The sequence below is a fragment of the Delphinapterus leucas genome, chromosome 2, assembly GCF_059928025.1.
Source record: "Delphinapterus leucas isolate spDelLeu-1000000601 "Yukka" chromosome 2, BTC_Dleu_Yukka2, whole genome shotgun sequence".
NCBI classification, from domain to species: Eukaryota; Metazoa; Chordata; class Mammalia; order Artiodactyla; family Monodontidae; genus Delphinapterus; species Delphinapterus leucas.
This window is the reverse complement of record NC_143130.1, coordinates 166,296,543-166,317,294: the sequence shown is the minus strand read 5'-3', so window position 1 is coordinate 166,317,294 and position 20,752 is coordinate 166,296,543. Positions and strand designations below refer to the sequence as shown.

Genomic DNA, 20,752 nt, shown 5'->3' with positions numbered 1-20,752 from the left:
TTTATAGGCAAACTCAGACCGTCCTAGTGAACCCAATTAGGAGGAGGTCTTCTTCGAGGATGTCTCTGGTAAGAAAGAAGGAAAAATACAATTGGTCTTTTTCTTTTAGTTATGTCATCTTCCTTAATAAAATATGCTTTGAGCACTGTTAATTTTTAGTTTGAACCACAAAAGTGTGCTGATACTTGACCAAAGAAATGGTGATTTTCCATAGCTTAAGCCTAATATTTATATAATATATATAATATTTATTATATTATACATATTTAAATATTAGGTCCAACCTCATATTAAAATTTTTGTGAAAATGACTCTACTACCCAAAGCAATCTACAGATTCAATGCAATCCCTATCAAACTACCACTGGCATTTTTCACAAAACTAGAACAAAAAATTTCACAATTTATATGGAAACACAAAAGTCCCCGAATACCCAAAGCAATCTTGAGAACGAAAAATGGAGCTGGAGGAATCAGGCTCCCTGACTTCAGACTATACTACAAAGCTACAGCAATCAAGACAGTATGGTACTGGCACAAAAACAGAAATATAGATCAATGGAACAGGATAGGATGCCCAGAGATAAACCCCCACACATATGGTCACCTTATCTTTGATAAAGGAGGCAAGAATATACAGTGGAGAAAAGACAGCCTCTTGAATAAGTGGTGCTGGGAAAACTGGACAGGTACATGTAAAAGTATGAGATTAGAACACTCCCTAACACCATACACAAAAATAAGCTCAAAATGGATTAAAGATCTAAATGTAAGGCCAGAAACTATAAAACTCTTAGAGGAAAACATAGGCAGAACACTCTATGACATAAATCACAGCAAGATCCTTTTTGACCCACCTCCTAGAGAAATGGAAATAAAAATAAACAAATGGGACCTAATGAAACTTAAAAGCTTTTGCACAGCAAAGGAAACCATAAACAAGACCAAAAGACAACCCTCAGAATGGGAGAAAATATTTGCAAATGAAGCAACTGACAAAGGATTAATCTCCAAAATTTACAAGCAGCTCATGTAGCTCAATAACAAAAAAACAAACAACCCAATCCAAAAATGGACAGAAGGCCTAAATAGACATTTCCTCAAAGAAGATATACAGATTGCCAACAAACACATGAAAGAATGCTCAACATCATTAATCATTAGAGAAATGCAAATCAAAACTACAATGAGATATCATCTCACACCGGTCAGAATGGCCATCATCAAAAAATCTAGAAAAAATAAATGCTGGAGAGGGTGTGGAGAAAAGGGAACACTCTTGCACTGCTGGTGGTAATGTAAATTGCTACAGCCACTATGGAGAACAGTATGGAGGTTCCTTAAAAACTACAAATAGAACTACCATACTACCCAGCAATCCCACTACTGGGCATCTACCCTGAGAAAACCATAATTCAAAAAGAGTCATGTACCACAATGTTCATTGCAGCTCTATTTACAATAGCCAGGACATGGAAGCAACCTAAGTGTCCATCATCAGATGAATGGATAGAGAAGATGTGGCACATATATACAATGGAATATTACTCAGCCATAAAAAGAAATGAAATTGAGTTATTTGTAGTGAGGTGGATGGACCTAGAGTCTGTCATACAGAGTGAAGTAAGTCAAAAAAAGAAAAACAAATACTGTATGCTAACACATATATATGGAATCTAAGGGAAAAAAAAAAAAGGTCATGAAGAACCTAGGGGTAAGACGGGAGTAAAGGCACAGACCTACTAGAGAATGGACTTGAGGATATGGGGAGGGGGAAGGGTAAGCTGTGACAAAGTGAGAGAGTGGCATGGACATATATACACTACCAAACGTAAAATAGATAGCTGGTGGGAAGCAGCCGCATGGCACAGGGAGATCAGCTCCGTGCTTTGTGATCACCTAGAGGGGTGGGATAGGGAGGGTGGGAGGGAGAGAGACGCAAGAGGGAAGAGATATGGGAACATATGTATATGTATAACTGATTCACTTTGTTATAAAGCAGAAACTAACACACCATTGTAAAGCAATTATATACTCCAATAAAGATGTTAAAAAATTTTTTTGACTATTAGCCAAGAGTAATCAGTAGATATTTAAAATACTAGATGATTTTTCCTAATAAGATTAAATATACTACATATAAGCTTCTTATGTTCAGTTGTTTATATAAGAATTCAGGAAATTTTTGCCTATTCCTTCTTGCTCTTAACTTTTTGGATACAGCTTGTTTTCTTGTGCTGTCTGATGTCTGATATCAGCGCATAGGGCTTAGCATTGCCATTCTGGCACTGAAAATGAAACCCTGAAATGATACACTGAACATGAAACACTGAAATGAAACACTGAAAATGATAGATATGGTGAGAGCTGTAGGGTCTTCATATTTATTTTTCATATACAATATGTTTGGCTGCTTTAGAAGTTTTTAATGGAGAGAAAGAAACCAGCAGAAAATTACTGTACACATATTACATAGGCAATGTGTTTTAATGCTGTTTCCAATTTTCCATTTCTTAGCCTAAACCCCAGCCCTATGTGATGCCTCCCCCACCCCAGCTGCATTATAATGGACATTATACAGAACCGTACACTTCTTCCCAAGGTAAAGTACACTATTTCTGAAATGCCTTGCAAAATTATTATGAATAAATTAATGAGGACTTGGAGATCTTGAAGCCAGGATAGTTTTTGGCTGAAGTTACATCCAAAGTTGTTGTCATGATTATAGCCAACCTGGATTCATAGAAGAAGCTGCCATTATAAAGTCAGTTTTTTGGAAATGGGTGGAAAATATTCAATATCAAATTTTGATGCTCAAATTTGGCCCACGGGCACTCCTTCAAGGTGGTTCCCGTGTCCTGTTAACACACCCCAGTAGCCTTTGAGTGCTTCCTTGCTTTCTAGCCTGGGATGTCCCAAGCTCATTTTGTTTCTTCCTCCCTGAGACCTTCCCACTGTAAAGTATTAAACGTTTTATTTTTATCTATTTACGTTCATCTTTCACATGATGGGTATAGGGAGCTGTATTTAAACAGCGCCTCCGAAGCTAAATCTCCAGCATTCATTTTACAGACTCTGCCTACAGGGCTCTACTATAAAGGCCGAGGAGATTTATGCAGAGAAGCAATTCCATATCTCAAGAAGCTTGGAATCTAACAGTGGAGGATAAGACAAGTACACAAATAACTTAAGTACAAAGAGAACATGATTGTTGTGATGAGAGAGAGCGAGCAATTGCTCATCATGTTGGAGAGACTGAGAAAGGCTTTTTGGACCTCGAAAGATGGGTAGATTTCCATATGTAGAGAGAGGCAGTTCCCGTTGGGATTGCTGCTCCTGGTTTTGTGAAGGGGTGTTGGATAGTGAATGCGTTGGCATAAACAAGGAAGAGGGTGGCTGGACTTAGTCCCACAGGGAACTGGTAGAACATGGTGTGTGAAGGGACCGGAAGGTGGGTGGTGACGCATTGCTGGTGCCGGGCCTTGTGTGTAAGATGAGACTTTCTGTGCAGCGCGACGGGTGGGTGGGAGGGGACGGATTGGGCTCTGGGTTCCCAGAGTGTCCCCCTCAGGATGTTTTCACCTTCCTCACGGTCTTCTCCTTGCACGCTGCCCTTCTTTGGTTTTGTGACCCCAGCTCCCACCCACTTCCGGGAAAAGGCTCTTCTCTCTGCACTGTTAGTGTTTCCTTGCTGTTCATCCCTTTTCCTCCATCTGCAAGCATCCTACTATTTTTCCTCTCTTCTCTCTTCAAACTGCAGTTTGAATTATTTTTTTCTTTCATTTTTCACCCCACTTCTGAGAGTAACACGTGTGTGCTCCTTCTGCCTCCTGGTTACCCCTTTACTTCTCCTACCTTTGCTACTCTGTTCAAGCTGCCCTCTCACGGGTCCCCGGAGCCCCGCACATTCTCCTTCCCATCCGATTCCAGCAGTCTAGCCTCTTGACAGACCTCTCTTCCCTGCGCTGGGTTCTCCCTCCTCCTGTACCATCGGTGTTCACTGCTCCCAAAGTCTGCCCAGGGCCTCCTCTCCCCCCGCGGGCTTCCGCAGCAGCCTCGTTTCATCCGTGGTTCGGGTTTCAGCGAGGATGACTGTCTGAGTTTCCCACCCCGTCATCACTGCTATGCTCCAGCCCCACATTTCATCTGTCTTACAACTGTTGGGGCAGTGAAGGGAGCTACTGCATGTGAGCCCTCAGCGGGCTACCCGGCTGAGTTGGAAGCACTCAGTGAATATTATCCACCATTACAGCTTACTGAAGACTGACATCCTGCATTTGAGCCCATCACTCTAGTCCACAAGTCCCTTTGCCCAAGTTCCTTACTTCTTTACGACGAAGTCACCCTCCTGGTTACTTGGATTCCAAACTGCATGTAATTTTTCTTTTCTCTTTTTGCCTTCAGTACCCCGACAGTTGCAAACCCTATTGCCTTTGATGAACTCCATGTAACATCTCTTCCATATCCCCTTCGCCATGTCCCTCTGCTCCTAATCCAGTTCTTTTTTTTTTTTTTTTTTAAGCGTCTCAGTTCTTGCATCATAGCTGCTGATATCTTCAGTCTTCAATCCCCACTCTCCCTGGTTCACCTGACACTCAGCAGCCAGGCTCATCTTATCCCATCTCCCTGACGATCGTTCCTTTGTCTAGTGTTCAACGTTCTCTGTGATGTTTCTTCATGCTACTCTTCCTGTCTTATTCCCCACTGTTCTCTATCCTCTCCGGCTACCTGGTACTCCAGCCAGACCGAGCACGCCCTCTGTGCCTCGTCTCCCAGCTTTGCCCGCATTGCTCTGTCACCCACAAGGGTCCTTATCCCACACACCCTCCTGCCCACATGCTTCCGCCCAGTCAGGATGGGCTAGGCTGCCGTGTGGGAACAGATTCTAAACTCTTAGTGGCTTACACGGGAAAGCTTACTTCTTTCTCAGGTTACCCGTGTCCATCGTGCACTGGCAGGAGGGCTCTGCTCCATGTCAGCCTCCCCAGGGACTCGGGCTGGGGTCCCTTTCTATCTGGAATGTTGGGCACGGTGGCAAGGAGAAGGGAGCCTGGAAATTGCTGGGTGGGATCCGCGCGCACTCAGAGGTAGAGAGCCCGGCTACTGATGAAACCCCACCCACATACCCCAAGGCCCCTTGAGGGCTGTATCCCCTGGGGGGTTGTTCTTGGTCTTCTCCCTGTCCCATCAGCCTGGCCCAATCTGGAAGCGATCCTTCCCTCCTCCGGACTCCTGTAACGCTTATCTCCTTTAATTGTCACGCTTCTTCCTTGGATTCTGGTGATTTTGGTACACACCTTTCCCTTTATATTTATCTGGATTCCAGTCATTTTCCCCCTGTTAGTTCTTAGCATAGTCTTTTACACATACAGACTCGTAAATGAATGGTTCACGGAGTACCCAGAGGAGCCTGGAGATGGGGAGGCCAGGCCGGCGGGTATTGTGCGAGTCTGGACGGGCTTGAATGAGGCTGAGCTGTGACAGCAGTGAGTAGAGGGGACTCCATAGACGCACATTGCAGAGAGTTCCAGATACGGGAAATGGACAGGAACAAGGAAGCATTGTGTGTCCACAGGAAGAAACAGTGGTGCGTTTGAGGCCCACCCCTTTGTGGCTGTATGTGCCACACACGAGGCTGTGGCATGTTCACTTTGATAATCATTTGGCACTTAAACCGACAAGAGGCTTTTGAATCGAAAAAAGAATGCTTTTTGATGGCAACTGTTCTCTGATGGTTAGAAATCACCCTCATTAGTTTTCCAGGTGAACTACAGATTGGACTGAAGAAACATGCCTCCTACCAGCCCCGAACAGGCGCACACACAGCCAAGCTAGATTCTGCTCTTGGACCCCAATCTTACTGAAGCATGGGGGCTGGAGCAGGGGGCAGGTGTGGCTGTCTTAGCAAGGGTCTTCTTGGCTTCTGGCCCCTAGTGAGGTATACAGCTACTGGTGACACTGTTGGACCTGAAGAGGCTCAGATCCTGCCCAACTATTGCCCTTTTGTGTCTTCACTGTGGAAGAATCTCTACAGCCCACCTAGGGTTTCATTTAAGGAACTGTTTACAGAAAGGTGGTGCTTGAACTAGCTCAGCATCATCAAGGCCACATCTCCAGTGAGGGGAGAAAGCAGAGTCAGAGACCCAGAGCCTTGAACAGTATCTCTGCCTGCAGTCCCCCAGACTTCCAGAAAGCCTGCTTTGTGTCTCTAGTAAAACACGTTTTTGACTTTCAGAAAAAGACAGTGTTTTGTGGTACAGTTGTACTCTTAATATTGGACTTAGATTTGGCTGCTCTTTATTGGGTGTCAAACCCTGAATACCATCCTTAGAGTAGGCAGGGCCATCCCCATTCTCTAGATGAGGAGGCGAGGCTCCCAGAAACCCCCTGTCCAGGGTCACTCAGAGCTGTGGCTACAGCCAGGTCACTTCAGGGTGGAGTTTCATGAGGTACGCTGAGAATGTCATCAACATTCGGGGCCTGTCTCAGTATTTGTCTAGAGTAATTGATCCACTTTTGTACATTTAGAAAATCTCATTTTAAAATATACATTTTTTTTTTTTTTTTTTTTGCGGTACGCGGGCCTCTCACTGCTGTGGCCTCTCCCGTTGCAGAGCACAGGCTCCGGACACGCAGGCTCAGCGGCCGTGGCTCACGGGCCCAGCCGCTCCGCGGCATGTGGGATCTTCCCGGACCGGGGCACGAACCCGTGTCCCCTGCGTCGGCAGGCGGACTCTCAACCACGGCGCCACCAGGGAAGCCCTAAAATATACATTTTAAATGTTTTGTTTTTCCCCCCAGATAACCTGTTTGTGACCAGCCAGAATGGATTCTACTGTCACTCTCAGACAAGTCTGGATCGAGCCCAGATTGACCTGAGTGGTCGCCTCCGCGACGGCAGTGTCTACAGTGCACACAGCACCAGCTCCTTAAATAACCCCCAGCCCTACTTGCAGCCCTCACCCATGTCCTCGAACCCGAGCATCACCGGGAGTGACATCATGAGGCCTGACTACGTCCCGTCGCACCGGCACAGCGCCCTGATCCCCCCGTCCTACCGCCCGACCCCCGACTATGAGACGGTGATGAAGCAGCTCCACAGAGGCCTGGCGCCCGCCGACAGGCAGAGCCACTCGCTGAGAAACCTCAACATCGGCAGCTCGTACGCGTACAGCAGGCCCGATGCGCTGGTCTACAGCCAGCCCGAGATCCGGGAGCACGCGCACTTCAGCTCCCCGCCGTCGGCCCACTACCCGTTCAACCTGAATTACAGTTTCCACAGCCAGGCCCCTTACCCGTACCCCGCAGAGAGGCGGCCGGTGGTGGGTGCCGTCAGCGTGCCCGAGCTGACCAACGTGCAGCTCCAGGCCCGGGACTACCCAGCCCCCAACATCATGAGGACGCAGGTGTACCGCCCGCCGCCCCCCTACCCGTACCCCAGGCCCGCCAACAGCACCCCTGACCTGTCCCGCCACCTCTACATCAGCAGCAGCAACCCCGATCTCATCACCCGGCGGGTCCATCACTCTGTCCAGACGTTCCAGGAGGACAGCTTGCCGGTGGCGCATTCCCTGCAGGAGGTCAGCGAGCCCCTGACCTCAGCCCGGCACGCCCAGCTCCAGAAGAGGAACAGCATTGAGATCGCCGGGCTGACCCACGGCTTTGAGGGCCTGCGGCTCAAGGAGAGGACCATGTCGGCGTCAGCGGCGGACGTGGCTCCGCGGGCCATCTCCGCGGGCTCCCAGCCAAACGTCGTCACTGAAAGGACAAAGCGAGAAGAGGACGATGAGCAGCAGAGCCTGAGATACGGTCACAAAAAGTCCCTTTCAGACGCCACCATGCTGATACACAGCAGCGAGGAGGAGGAGGAGGACTTGGAAGAGGGGCGCGGGGCGCAGGCGCGGGCGCCCCCGGGCAGCTACTCCCAGCAAGCCCCGCGGAGCGGCCCCCACACGCCCGGCCCCCCGGCCGCCGGCCCCACACACAGCCTTGAGCCCAAGGCCCACGTCACTGAGGCCGAGAGAAAGGGGAGGGCCGGCAGCCCAGTTCCCATGCCCGGGGAAGGCCCGCGGCCCAGGAGGGACGGGCTGCTGACGCCCTCCATGTCCGAGTCCGACCTCACCACGTCCGGGAGGTACCGCGCCAGGAGGGACTCTCTGAAGAAGAGGCCGGTGTCAGATCTCCTCTCCGGAAAGAAGAACGTCGTGGAAGGGCTTCCGCCGTTAGGGGTGAGCCGTTCAGTGGGCACGGGGGCTCACCCAACCCAGCACGGTGCCCTGTACACCTGACTTTTCTCAACACCTGCTGCCCTCTATCCATCTTTTCTTTCACTCATTACTTCTGATGTTTTACAGCTTTTTTCCTTTTAAGTTGTTTCAACTCCCTCCCCCCACCAGCCAACACATATTTTGCCCAGTCTTTGTCTTATTTTGTAATACTTTGAGTTTGAGTATCTATGGAAATAATGGGGAGGGATTAGAATTTTCGTGGTTTTGCTGGAGGTGATAACTTAGGTGAAGTGAAAGGTAAATGTAGGAGGCTCTGTGGAATGGAAGAGAAAGAATGAATGGGAAGTTTTAGTAATGCAGTGTGATGGGAAACGAAGTAAAGGTTTCACGACTTTAGCCAGGATTGCTTTGTCAGTCACCCGTAAAAATACCCCGCTGTGGTGCAGGGTCTAGGGCTGCTCTTGTTCAGTTTGCTTGTTTGGGGTCTGAGGGAAGCATTCCCTGAAGTGTCCCTAATGTATTCCTTGTGTCGCAGTCCGTGTGGGTACAGCTTGAACTGCTGGGCTGTGATCTCTGAGGGCTGGAGGGTGATTCTGGAGCTGGAAGGTGGCACTTTGTCAAGACAAGAAACCCAAGAGCTCCAGGTCTCTTTATTTATTCTTTACATCTTTATTGGAGTATAATTGCTTAACAATGTTGTGTTAGTTTCTGCTGTACAACAAAGTGAATCAGCTGTAAGTATACATATTCCCCATATCCCCTCCCTCTTGAACCTCCCTCCCACGCTCCCTATCCCACCCCTCTAGGTGGTCACAAAGCACCGAACTGATCTCTGTGCTATGCGGCTGCTTCCCACTAGCAATCCATGTTACATTTGGTAGTGTATATGTGTCCATGCCACTCTCTCACTTCGTCCCAGCTTCCCCTTCCCCCTCCCCCGCCCCATGTCCTCAAGTCTGTTCTCTACGTCTGCGTCTTTATTCCTGCCCTGCCACTAGGTTCATCAGTACCATTTTTTTAGTTTCCATATATGTGCGTTAGCATATGGCATTTGTTTTTCTCTTTCTGACTTACTTCACTCTATATGACAGACTCTAGGTCCATCCATCTCATTACAAATAATTCAATTTTGTTCCTTTTTATGGCTGAGTAATATTCCATTGTGTATATGTGCCACATCTTCTTTATCCATTCATCTGTCGATGGACATTTAGGTCGCTTCCATGTCCTGGCAGTTGTAAATAGAGCTGCAGTGAACATTGTGGTACATGACTCTTTTTGAATTATGGTTTTCTCAGGGTATGTGCCCAGTAGTGGGATTGCTGGGTCATATGGTAGTTCTATTTGTAGTTTTTTAAGGAACCTCCATACTGTTCTCCATAGTGGCTGCACCAATTTACATTCCTACCTCCAGGTCTCTTTAAAAGAAAGACTGAGTGAACTGAGAACCCAAGGAAGGTCCCTTGTAGAAAATGCAGCTCCTTACTATTCAGGATGATAAGTAACCGTGGTTTAAGCACTTTTTATCTACTTGAGGCAAAATATAAGAGAGCATAACATCATCTCTAGCAGCCATTCCCAGAGCATTTACCATGTGCTGAGCAGGCCATCTGCTTTACCATGTCCAGTTTACAACAGGCCTGTTGTTTCTACAGATGAGAAAATAGACTCTGAGATATTAAGTAACTTTCCCAAGGTCACACATCTAATGAGTGACCGAACTGAAATTTTAAACCCATATTTATCTCCTCAACTGGTTCTCCTGTCTTCTACATTGTTCTGCATCGAAGTAGTATATTTTATTAAGTAATAATTGCTTGTCTAAGCTTTGCTGTTCTCTGTCTTTCCACTGAAACCTTTTAACTCTGAGTTCCTCAGCTTTGCCCAGGCATCTGTGGCATTGTCATGTCAGCGTGTCCACTCTGAGTCATCTGGCTTCCTTGCTCAGGCTCCTCCTTGCCCAGGGCTCCATTCCCTGTGCCCTGTGCTCCTGCCAAGTGAAAGTGATTAATTAGCCTATGCATTTTGTCTCCCAGTTGCTCCCAGTGTCCTGGCAGCTAGGGACTCCTCCCCCCATTTTTGCTGGTGGGCATATTCAGACCTGAGGGCATGTCACAAATGTGGTTCTGCCCTAGTGTACTATTAGATCTTCTAAGATGCTACAGACATCTTCATAAGCAGGAGGAAAGTTCACACAGTATTATAGTGGTTATGAAATAGATCAGCACACACAGACTCAAACTCCTTACAGTAGTGCCGTGAATTTAAACGTGTTTCCTTTTAATGGGTTGGAATTGTAAACTTATTTTAAATTTTTCTTGGGAGTACATTCTTAACTCATCTGTCTGACAGTAAAGGCCAGTGTCTCACGTCGGCTGAAGCGGAGGGCATGGGCTCACAATCAGTGATTCAGGGCAGGACAGGGTGTGGACGTGTCTCCCGAAGTAACTGCCTGAGTCCTGAGCCAGCTGGACGGGGCCCTCTCATAGTTGACACTCTTCACTGATTACATCATGAACATAGTTTTTATGTGTGACCTGAGTCTTTCCCCGAATGATACTTGTTTTGAGTAGAGTCCAGTATTCAAGCCTATTGTCCCTGTAGTTTTGAATGGCCCAGCAAATTCTGCTAAATCTGAGGACTTTTATCGGTTTGGTTCTCTAAAAATACAAAATTTCCCCCTCATTGACTTTTAGACCTATAGTATTAGTGACATTATGTGATTGGATTATCCTTTTTCACCCCTTCTTTTCACATAAGGGGTCTCCCTACTTAAGGAATGTGAATGGCAGCTGTGGCCCAGGAAAAGGTACAGGACCTAAGAGTGGAAAACTTGGGTCTGAGTCTAGAACCTGCCATTCATTAGTTCTCTGCCCAGTGGGCCGGGCCCTTCACACACCAGAGCCTCAGCTTCTCCATCCGTAACACAGGACGGTCACCCCTCCTCTGTCTGCTGTGGCGTTGTGTTAGGTCCCACATAGGGTTAGGCATGAAAAGTGCTTTCTAAATTCTATGATGCAGCATAACTGCTTTTAATGCACGGATTTTATTGTGTTGACCCTATTTGCCATGTATAAAGAGGCAGCTGTGTGACACTGGGCAAACAACTTAATCTCTCTGACTCCCATTTTCTCATTTGTAACCGAGATGACCCCAGAGGGTTGTTGGGGGAAAATGCTCCGTCAAGTTTAACTTGTTACTGTGAGGTGGCATCATACATTTAACTTACTGGCTTCCCAAGAGCTGAAGAGTCCAACCCCCTGCTAATCCTCTGACCCCCTTCATAGTAACTCAGGGTGGCCATTATTTTAATTGTTACAGCAAGCGAATATACTAATGCGAATTATGGTTCTAGAGGTTTAGTATTAAAAACAGTGAAATAAATTGCAGAGAAGCAGGAACATTTTAGAATTCTCCACCCATCTCCACCTATGGCGACTTGATTGCTATCTGGAAAAGGTAGACTGGTTTGAGTGCTTGTGCATCTGCATAGAGTTTTTGTTTCACCCTTAGTCTTATGTGGTGGTTCTGACACGAGAAATCACTGTACGGGTTGTACATTTAAAACCATGCTCTTGTACTCTGAGGGCTAAGTGAGGGGTATTTGAAGTGAGTTTTGACTATAAGACCCTTTCTTCAAATACTGGCTTTGGGGCTTCCCTGGTGGTGCAGTGGTTAGGAATCTGCCTGCCAATGCAGGGGACACGGATTCAAGCCCTGGTCCGGGAACATCCCACATGCTGTGGAGCAACTAAGCCCATGCGCCACAACTGCTGCACTCAAGAGCCTGCAAGCCACAGCTGCTGAAGCCTGTGCACCTAGAGCCCGTGCTCCGCAACAAGGGAAGCCACCACAATGAGAGGCCGGCGCACCGCAACAAAGAGTCGCCCCCGCTCACTGCAACTAGAAAAAGCCCATGCGCAGCAATGAAGACCCAGCACAGCCAAAAATAAATAAAATAAAATAAATTTTTAAAAAAATACTGGCTTTAGAACTGACCTTACCAATCATCCAGCACACGTGTGCTGGGGCCTTTTGAGTCGTTTTCAGGCCAAGCAGTGCTGGAGCCACCTCTGCTGGCTGGTGGGAGCTGAGTGTTAAATTTTCAGGCTCTTGTGAGGCCTCTGATGTTACACTGGCAGATTGAAATTAGCTGTGATGGGAGTATTTGTACCGTGGAACCTGGCAAACTTCACACATCAGAACTGTTCCCACTCCCCCGCCACAAAGTCCATTGTTAAACATTTACCTGCTTTCTGCACACCACTGTTTTCTGCACACATGAGAATCATGACATTTTAGCCTAAGCAGGAACCTTTTAGTCTGTGTAGCCTCCCTCTCTCCAAGGCTGACAGAGCTGCAGTAATGTTGATTTTATTTATGAGACAGAAGAGAGCTGCTGATTTCATTTATGAGCTAGAACTGAGAAAACCATTTCTGTCAAATTAGGGCTACAGTTGTGATAATTACTGTGGCTTCCAAGGAGGTGTAGACTGTTGAAGAAGACTTGGCATTCTTGGGCTTGTTTGCCTCAGAGAGCAAAATCATTGGCTTTAATAATAACTTTAGGAAACACCAGTTTTCAGGAGACAGAATTCCGTCTATGCCCTCTCTTGTACCCTCTCTTGGTATAATGATGTTCTCCTCATTTAAAAATGTGGTGGTTCTAACTGCATTTACCAGAGGTGTGGTGAGCCAACCCAGGTCACACAAGTCTGCCACAGAATGTAGAATACAATAGAGCCACCAGAGAAGACACTGAAAAAGAACGAATTTGTATTTTTTTAAAATGTATAAAAGCTTATTGCAATGAGGTGACTGCATTTAAAACCCTCTTTGTGGATTGCAGCTGATTTTTGTGTGTGTCGCGGTTTGATATTCAGGAGTCCCGTGAAGGAATGCTGTCTGCTTGGAGCCTCACCTTTCATTACAACAGAGCCCTGAAACCAGTTGCATTTCAAAACCTTATATCTGGAAGACTTATCAGGGCTTTGCCCTTAAAAGGAATGTCTTCCTCCTAATCTTTGTGAAACAAACGTGTGTGTGTGTGTGTGTGTGTGTGTGTGTGTGTGTGTGTGTGTGTGGAGTGTAAGCTCTCCTGTGGTTGTTGGTTTAGGAGAACCCACCCTCTGTTAACTGTCTTCAGTCCACTGAAATCTCTTTTCAAAGGGATTGTATTTGTGTATATTTGATATATACATATAAATATTTTTGTAGGGAATGAAAAAGAGCCGAGTAGATGCAAAAAAAATTGGTCCTCTCAAACTGGCTGCCCTAAATGGACTCTCCCTGTCTCGACTGCCTCTGCCTGATGAAGGAAAGGAGGTGCCTGCCAGAGCCACGAATGATGAGAGGGTACGTACCAGACCACGGGTCTGCACGCCTGCCCTGGAACCGCTGATACAGTGTTGCAGAACTGCCTTCTTGAGATTTTCCTGAATTTTCTAACACATTTGATAATTATAAACGAGTGTTAGGAATTTTGTCATCTGGCCTTCAAAACTGGGGCAAATTTATAGCTAATGTCTTAAATAGATAATTTCAGGCTAAATGTTGATTTTTGTCTGTTGGTTTCTGAATACTGTTCTTTACCTTCTTCTGGCCGTGAATTTAGAGGAAATGTGCATATACACATAGGAAGGAAAGTAGATATCGACTGCTTTCATTACATCGAAAACTTAACAGTGAATGGTTACTGAATTTTTCAAAACTTTGTGACTGAGATGTATTTGCTATGAGGTTCTATGATACCAAAATTAGACAGGCATGGATTATGCTAAGCAAAAATTAATTTGCTTACAACTGGAGATAGTTTCCAATAATCTTTTCTGTTTTCTATATATATTATAAAATTGCAGCATTTGTTCATAGAGGTTGGAATTGATTATCCTACTTTAGGATTTACTGTTCTTCAGGAGAATTTTCCATTCTTAGGGAGTCATATAATTGACTATAGATTTAGAGAAGATGAATTCAATGAATTGTTTTAGGCCAAGTTTACACAGAAGTCTGCATCATGTTTCTCACCAATAATATTTCATTTGTTCTTTTGTTGTTATGACTTGTTAAATTTAACTTTGGTTTCATCTAGAATTTTCAATATTAGATAATACTGGACTTGAAGCAGAAAGTGAGATTTCAAGTGTACGGTCAAAATGCAGCTGTGGCATGGGACTGTATTCATATTATTCCTCACTTTCTATTTTTCAGTGTAAAATTCTGGAACAGCGGTTAGAACAAGGAATGGTATTCACAGAATATGAAAGAATTCTTAAAAAACGGCTCGTTGATGGGGAGTGTTCAACCGCACGACTCCCTGAAAATGCAGAAAGAAATCGGTTCCAAGATGTTCTTCCCTATGACGATGCCAGAGTGGAACTGGTCCCAACCAAAGAAAACAATACCGGTTACATCAACGCGTCACATATTAAGGTGAGGGGAATGTTTAGAGTGATACACAGGATGTGAAGTTTTCAGTTAAATTAGGAGAATGGTAAGAATTGTATTCATGTCTGTTTTCTAAAAACATCCTAGTTTTGAACCGTTGGGACAAACTGTACTGTAAGTTGGGAAATCCATACACCAAGGCTGGACACACAGTGTTTGCTGCCTCCATGTGTTGGATCCCTCTGCGCCCAGCGTTGTTACCAGGACTCTGGGATCACTCATTTGTCTGACTTGAGAACTTTGTGCTTCTAAATCTGAAGACCTCTTTATAGCTCATAAATTCTCTCAAGAGCAACTGAATTGCTAGTTTTTCCTTATCACATACCTACATGCATTTTTATGTAAAAGAAGTGTCTGGTGTTTACCAAAGCTTTTCCTTATGGTGGTGCCGTCTGCACTCTTTGCATACTCTCTTAGTCATTTGTTTTTAAGATTGTTACAAGTTTAAGTACTTCCGTGCCTCCAGCCTTTCTACCATTCTCCCAGTTTTAAATTTATTAATTAATTTATTTTTATTTTTTAGGCCACGTCGGGTCTTAGTTGCGGCACGAGAGATCTTCGTTGAGGCATGCGGGATCTTTTGTTGTGGTGCGCCGGCTCTTCATTGTGGCGCATGGGCTTCTCTCTAGTTGTGGCGTGCAGGTTTTCTCTTCTCTAGCTGTGGTGCATAAGCTCCAGGGCGTGTGGGCTCTGTAGTTGTGGCGCGTGGGCTTAGTTGCCCTGCAGCATATGGGATCTTAGTTCCCTGACCAGGGATCAAGCCCGCATCCCCTGCATTGGAAGGCGGATTCTTTACCACTGGACAACCAGGGAAGTCCCTCTTAATCATTTATTTTCTTTTGTAGCCATTAAATATTTTATAAGAACAATTTTTAAAAATTAATTAGTTTATTTTTGGCTGTGTTGGGTCCTCGTTGCTGCGCACAGGCTTTTCTCTAGTTGTGGCGAGCGGGGGCTACTCTTCGTTGTGGTGCGCGGGCTTCTCATTGCGGTGGCTTCTCATTGCAGAGCAAAGGCTCTAGGCGTGCGGGCTACAGTAGTTGTGGCACGTGGGCTCTAGAGCACAGGCTCAGTAGTTGTGGCGCATGGGTTTAGTTGCTCCACAGCATATGGGATCTTCCTGGACCAGGGATCAAACCCATGTCTCCTGCATTGGCAGGCGGATTCTTAACCACTGTGCCACCAGGGAGGTCCCTCTTTTAATCATTTTTAAACATTATTTTGTTCTTAAGCAGTGCTGCCTTTTCCCTGTAAACAGTATAATGCCGTTTAACTGGGGTAACGTTACACCCATTAAAATGGAAAAAGTGATGATTCACAACAGGAAGGTGAGAAAAGCCAGATGCTCTGTCTTCTGCATGCTGGCTGGAGAGTCAGTTCGTTGTTTTGGGAAGAAGAAATTTCCTTATAGTGAGTGAATGAGTAAGTGTCTATGGGCAGGTGTTATTTCCCTTCTTTCCCACATTTTATTTAGTTTGCAAGTGATGTTTGATGAGAGCCGTTTCACACTTAAGACTTTGTAGAGGCCCAGCAGTCTGCCTGTGAAAGCCAGTACCCTTGATGGTCTTTGGGAATTTGTGCACAAGCTTTTTAAACATGGGCATAAGTTATTTAAGAACTGAGCATCTCTTTGGAATAGCTTAGCCAGTCTCCCATGACTGAGTGGATGACGGTTGAATAACATTGTGGTTCTGTGGTGGTATTTCAGAATCTTCAGAGACAGCCCGAAGAACAGTGGAAAGTGTCTGACTTCAGAATTCGTGGATCGACCACTTAGCAGTGTGGGACCTCCTTGTACTTATCTCTGAATAAGGAAGTGCTGACCTCCCCCATTTTGCTCCCCATGAGATCCTTCCTCCCTGGTTCTTGTTCGCTGTGGTGCCTGGTGCCACCCACCACGGGCCCAGTGGGAGGATGGGGGTGTGACTCAGGCTGCAGCCTTAAATGGGGGCATGAGTGGAAGGGTGTGTGGCCCAGAGTTTACACTCGGGGCACTCGGAAAGCGGTTATAGTCGTCACTCAGCAGTGGGGGAGCCGAGATTTAACCCAGATTTCCTGACTACAAATCCTGTAATTATTATATTAGACTGTTTTCAAGGAGGTTAAATCCTAAGTGGAAATTTAGTATGGAGGGTGATCCTGACTCAGAAGTTCAGAGGTGAACTCCTTAGGTAGGAAGACTTTTTTCCCCTAGAAATTTGATGTTTAACTTAGGTTTTGACTCAATTGCTAGTACTTGATCCAGTGTGTGTAGTACTTTACAAGGGAAAATTGTGTTTGAGATTTGGGATATGATGACGTTGATATTATTTTTATGAGAAGAACCTAACAGCAGCAATAACAATAATTTATTAAGAACCTATCATGTGCAGGGCACCATACATATTGGCTCGCTTAATCCTGACAACATGAGGGTAAGGAATATTTTTATTGTATAGATGAAAATTGAAATTTGGAGAGCTTAAGGAAATTGCCCTAGGTCACATAGATATTATGTGAATTCATAGCACATACGTTTATAAAGATATCAGTAATGGAAATGGCACTAATAAGGAAAAAGAATAAGATAAAAGTCTTTCTTTATTCTGCTGAATATTTCAGTTTGCTTTCTTCATGTTACCATGAACAAATGTATATACATGTATTATACACATACATATTAATTTCTTTTAAAACCTTTTGTAATTTCAGGTCTCTGTCAGTGGAATTGAATGGGATTATATTGCCACTCAGGGACCATTACAAAATACCTGTCAGGACTTTTGGCAGATGGTGTGGGAACAGGGAATTGCAATTATAGCAATGGTGACAGCAGAAGAGGTAAGTACTCATTTCTCTTAATTGATTTTCTCAGCCTCAGAAAAACAGTTTATGTTGATCATGTGTAATCTTGACTTTTAGAGAAATGGGCAGGGTAAGGTTGCAGTTCTGAGTTTCAGACATGCTCTCTGAGGGGCATCCTTTGCTGACTCTTGTATTATGTTTTAACTGCACTTGTCTCTAACAGGAGGGTGGAAGGGAGAAGAGCTTTAGGTATTGGCCACGCCTTGGTTCCAGGCACAACACTGTCACCTATGGAAGGTTTAAGATCACCACCCGGTTCCGCACAGACTCTGGCTGCTATGCCACCACGGGCTTGAAGATGAAGCACCTTCTCACGGGGCAGGAGAGGACGGTGTGGCATCTCCAGTACACAGACTGGCCTGAGCATGGCTGTCCAGAGGACCTCAAGGGATTTTTATGTAAGTATCTTCATTCCCAGCACAGCCTTTGCCAGAGCTGTTAAACCCACCACAGAGAGGAAGACTTAAGTTCCTGAAACATTTCCTTTATTTCTTTTATGTTGTCCCATGTAAGCTGTGGGCTTGTTTTAAAATAAAAATTTCAAGTGTTTAGGGGAGGCTTAACAGAAGAGGTTTTAAAGCATAATTTGGTAATGAGTAGAATGCCATTACTGACTCTTAGAGAGTTTCTCCTCCTTTTCATTTTGTAGATGAGAAAATGGAAGCCCAGGAGGAGTCAGGGACTTGCCCAAGATCACACTGTCAGTTAATAGTTGGGGTTGGTTAATTGGCACCTGGTGCTCTGTATCTGGAGTTTTCTCAATCAGTGGAGATGACCTGAAAATTGTCAATTTGATAGGCCTTAATCCCTTTGTATTTTTCTGTTTCATTGATATTTCACAGCATACCTTGAAGAGATCCAGTCTGTTCGACGCCATACAAATAGTACAAGTGAACCAAAAAGCCCCAACCCTCCATTACTGGTCCACTGCAGTGCTGGCGTGGGACGGACTGGCGTCGTTATTTTGTCAGAGATCATGATTGCCTGTCTGGAACACAACGAGGTGCTTATTTTCCCTGCTGATGAGGGAAGAGGTGGGCTGGGCACAAGGCCAGGGAGGAGAGGGACCTAGTGACCTGACAGCTCCTTCTGAACAAACGTCCTCAGGGATTCTCTATTGAAGATGCTAATGCTCTGATTGAAGCCACATTTCTGCTAGGACGCTCGCTCCCCCCACCCCCCCAGCCGCCAGGGTGTGCATTACCCTCAATACTGCTTCTCTCAATCTAGGTGCTGGACATCCCACGGGTGCTGGACATGCTGAGGCAACAGAGAATGATGATGGTTCAGACCCTCTGCCAGTACACGTTCGTATACCGAGTTCTCATTCAGTTCCTGAAAAGCTCAAGGCTCATATAAGCTCCCACAACTTCCTACGGGGACCCGATCATGTGAAGCGTTTACAGCGGAAAAAAAAAGTGCTTGCCGAACTCATGCTCTCTCCTCCACTCGGTGCACGCGGAATGCTACATCAGGACGTAAGTGACGGGATGAATGGTGGCACATGGAAGGAAGTATGCAGAGCACAAGGCTGAAGAGGGGGTTTAACCTGGGAAAGATGCCGAAGAGGAAGGACTTGGTTCTGAGGGCGTTGCCCTGCTCTGATCTGTCCGATTTGCAGTCCTTGCACACATTTGGAGATTGTATTTTCTAGATAATTCTCTATTTCGCTGAAGCTACGCTGGGCAATTCTGGCAATCACTAAGGCGTATAGGTTTCTATCTTAAACTAGTTTTTGATAATGGAATTTTATTTTATGACTAAAATATTTGGGGTTTTCTTATTAAGAAACTGAACTTTCCATGGGGATGATCCACAGATGTGAGTAGTTCCTATATAACTTTGTATTTAAAACTATGTTATTATCTTTTGTTATTTTAAAGAAATCTTGGGTACTTAACAATGTAGTTACCAAACCCCAAGCTACAAGAAGAATCTAAAAGTGTTATTTTGAAACATAGAAAACATTTTTATATTCAGAAAATTTTTTATCCTAAAAATTCTATATATTTGTACCTTCTGTATTTTCCAAACAAGAGTTCAGCTCATTAAGGTACTGAGATGAGTCAGTTAATGTAAGTTAAAGTTGGGAATGAAGGCACATTATTTAAAATGTATGAAAATAATCAGATTCACTATTTTTTTTTCAGTATTATTCATAAACCCAAATGAGTTTGATTTTATTGGTTGAAAATGAAGTGAAAAACAGTTGCATAAGATGGTTTTAAGCACTTTTTGTTGTTGAAAACAATAAATCTGAGTTTTTAATATATGTGTTGCTTTATAGGTGAAACAGTAACAACGGACATATTGAAAGTGTTTTGGAAGAGATCAGGAATGAGTATGTAGGATGACTAGGACAAGAGTAAGTGCAGTGTACATGCAAGATGGTAAATGCAAGCTGCCTTTGTCTTTACAGAAAATGCAGTGTTATCTATACTCAGACTGAGATGCTGGCATGGAGAGTGGGGGGCTTGGGAAGAGTCTGGGGGCTGACCTCCCGAGGAAGGTATCCCCAGGAAATTCAGGGCCCATCACTGGCAGTGACTCGCTCTGTTTCCTTGAAGTTCTTCCACCTGCACCTCTCTTCTTTTTTTTGACAAATCAGGTTTATATGATGATTAAAAGAAGCCTTGGGGCTTCCCTGGTGGTGCAGTGGTTGAGAGTCCTCCTGCCGATGCAGGGGACACAGGTTCGTGCCCCGGTCCGGGAAGATCCCACATGCCGCGGAGCGGCTGGGCCCGTGAGCCATGGCCGCTGAGCCTGCGCGTCCGGAGCCTGTGCTCCGCAGTGGGAGAGGCCGCAACAGTGAGAGGCCCGCGTACCACAAAAAAAAAAGAAGCCTTGAAGAGGCTTTATTTTCTTTTGGTTGAAAGAAGGGAAGTGTTAGTAATAGTCTTACCTCATCTCCCCAAACCACAGCCCAGACTTGCGGGGCCCCCAGAGATGACTGTGGTGTTCAAGATGTACCGGAACTTTGGCTCCTTAATCCTTTAACTTCACACCTGAGGTCAACTTTAGCTCCGCTCCCCCCAGTCCCATGTAGGCCCATCCCAGGGGGCAGGACCAGGCCAGGCTGGCATGGCCTGGTCACATGGGAGCTGAAGAGGTAAGGAAGGACGAACTGGTCCGTTTAGCTGAGCAGCCATCTCTTTCTTCCTTCTTGAGGCTGCGTCTCCACAACACAGAGTTTCTGAAATGTCAAATCCAGGATTATTTCCCCAAATTACAAT

General features: G+C 45.4%; 1 protein-coding gene across 10 annotated transcripts in view; it reads left to right on the top strand.

Moving 5' to 3' along the window:
- Positions 1–20,752, top strand: part of PTPN21 (protein tyrosine phosphatase non-receptor type 21) — a 92,588-nt gene that overhangs the window by 45,807 nt on the left and 26,029 nt on the right. For 5 of the 10 annotated variants that reach the window (XM_089908074.1, XM_089908072.1, XM_089908070.1 and 2 more), the window contains 9 exons: positions 8–68; positions 2,518–2,602; positions 6,802–8,228; positions 13,446–13,583; positions 14,439–14,660; positions 17,367–17,495; positions 17,683–17,917; positions 18,362–18,522; positions 18,750–19,884. In XM_089908074.1, coding sequence (XP_089764200.1) covers positions 8–68; positions 2,518–2,602; positions 6,802–8,228; positions 13,446–13,583; positions 14,439–14,660; positions 17,367–17,495; positions 17,683–17,917; positions 18,362–18,522; positions 18,750–18,878 — 2,587 coding nt within the window. In that variant the 3' untranslated portion in view covers positions 18,879–19,884. Of the gene's footprint in view, positions 1–7; positions 69–2,517; positions 2,603–6,801; positions 8,229–13,445; positions 13,584–14,438; positions 14,661–15,198; positions 15,264–17,366; positions 17,496–17,682; positions 17,918–18,361; positions 18,523–18,749; positions 19,885–20,752 lie in introns of those variants that run through there. The other 5 variants (XM_089908067.1, XM_089908069.1, XM_089908071.1 and 2 more) reach the window with 5 other exon arrangements.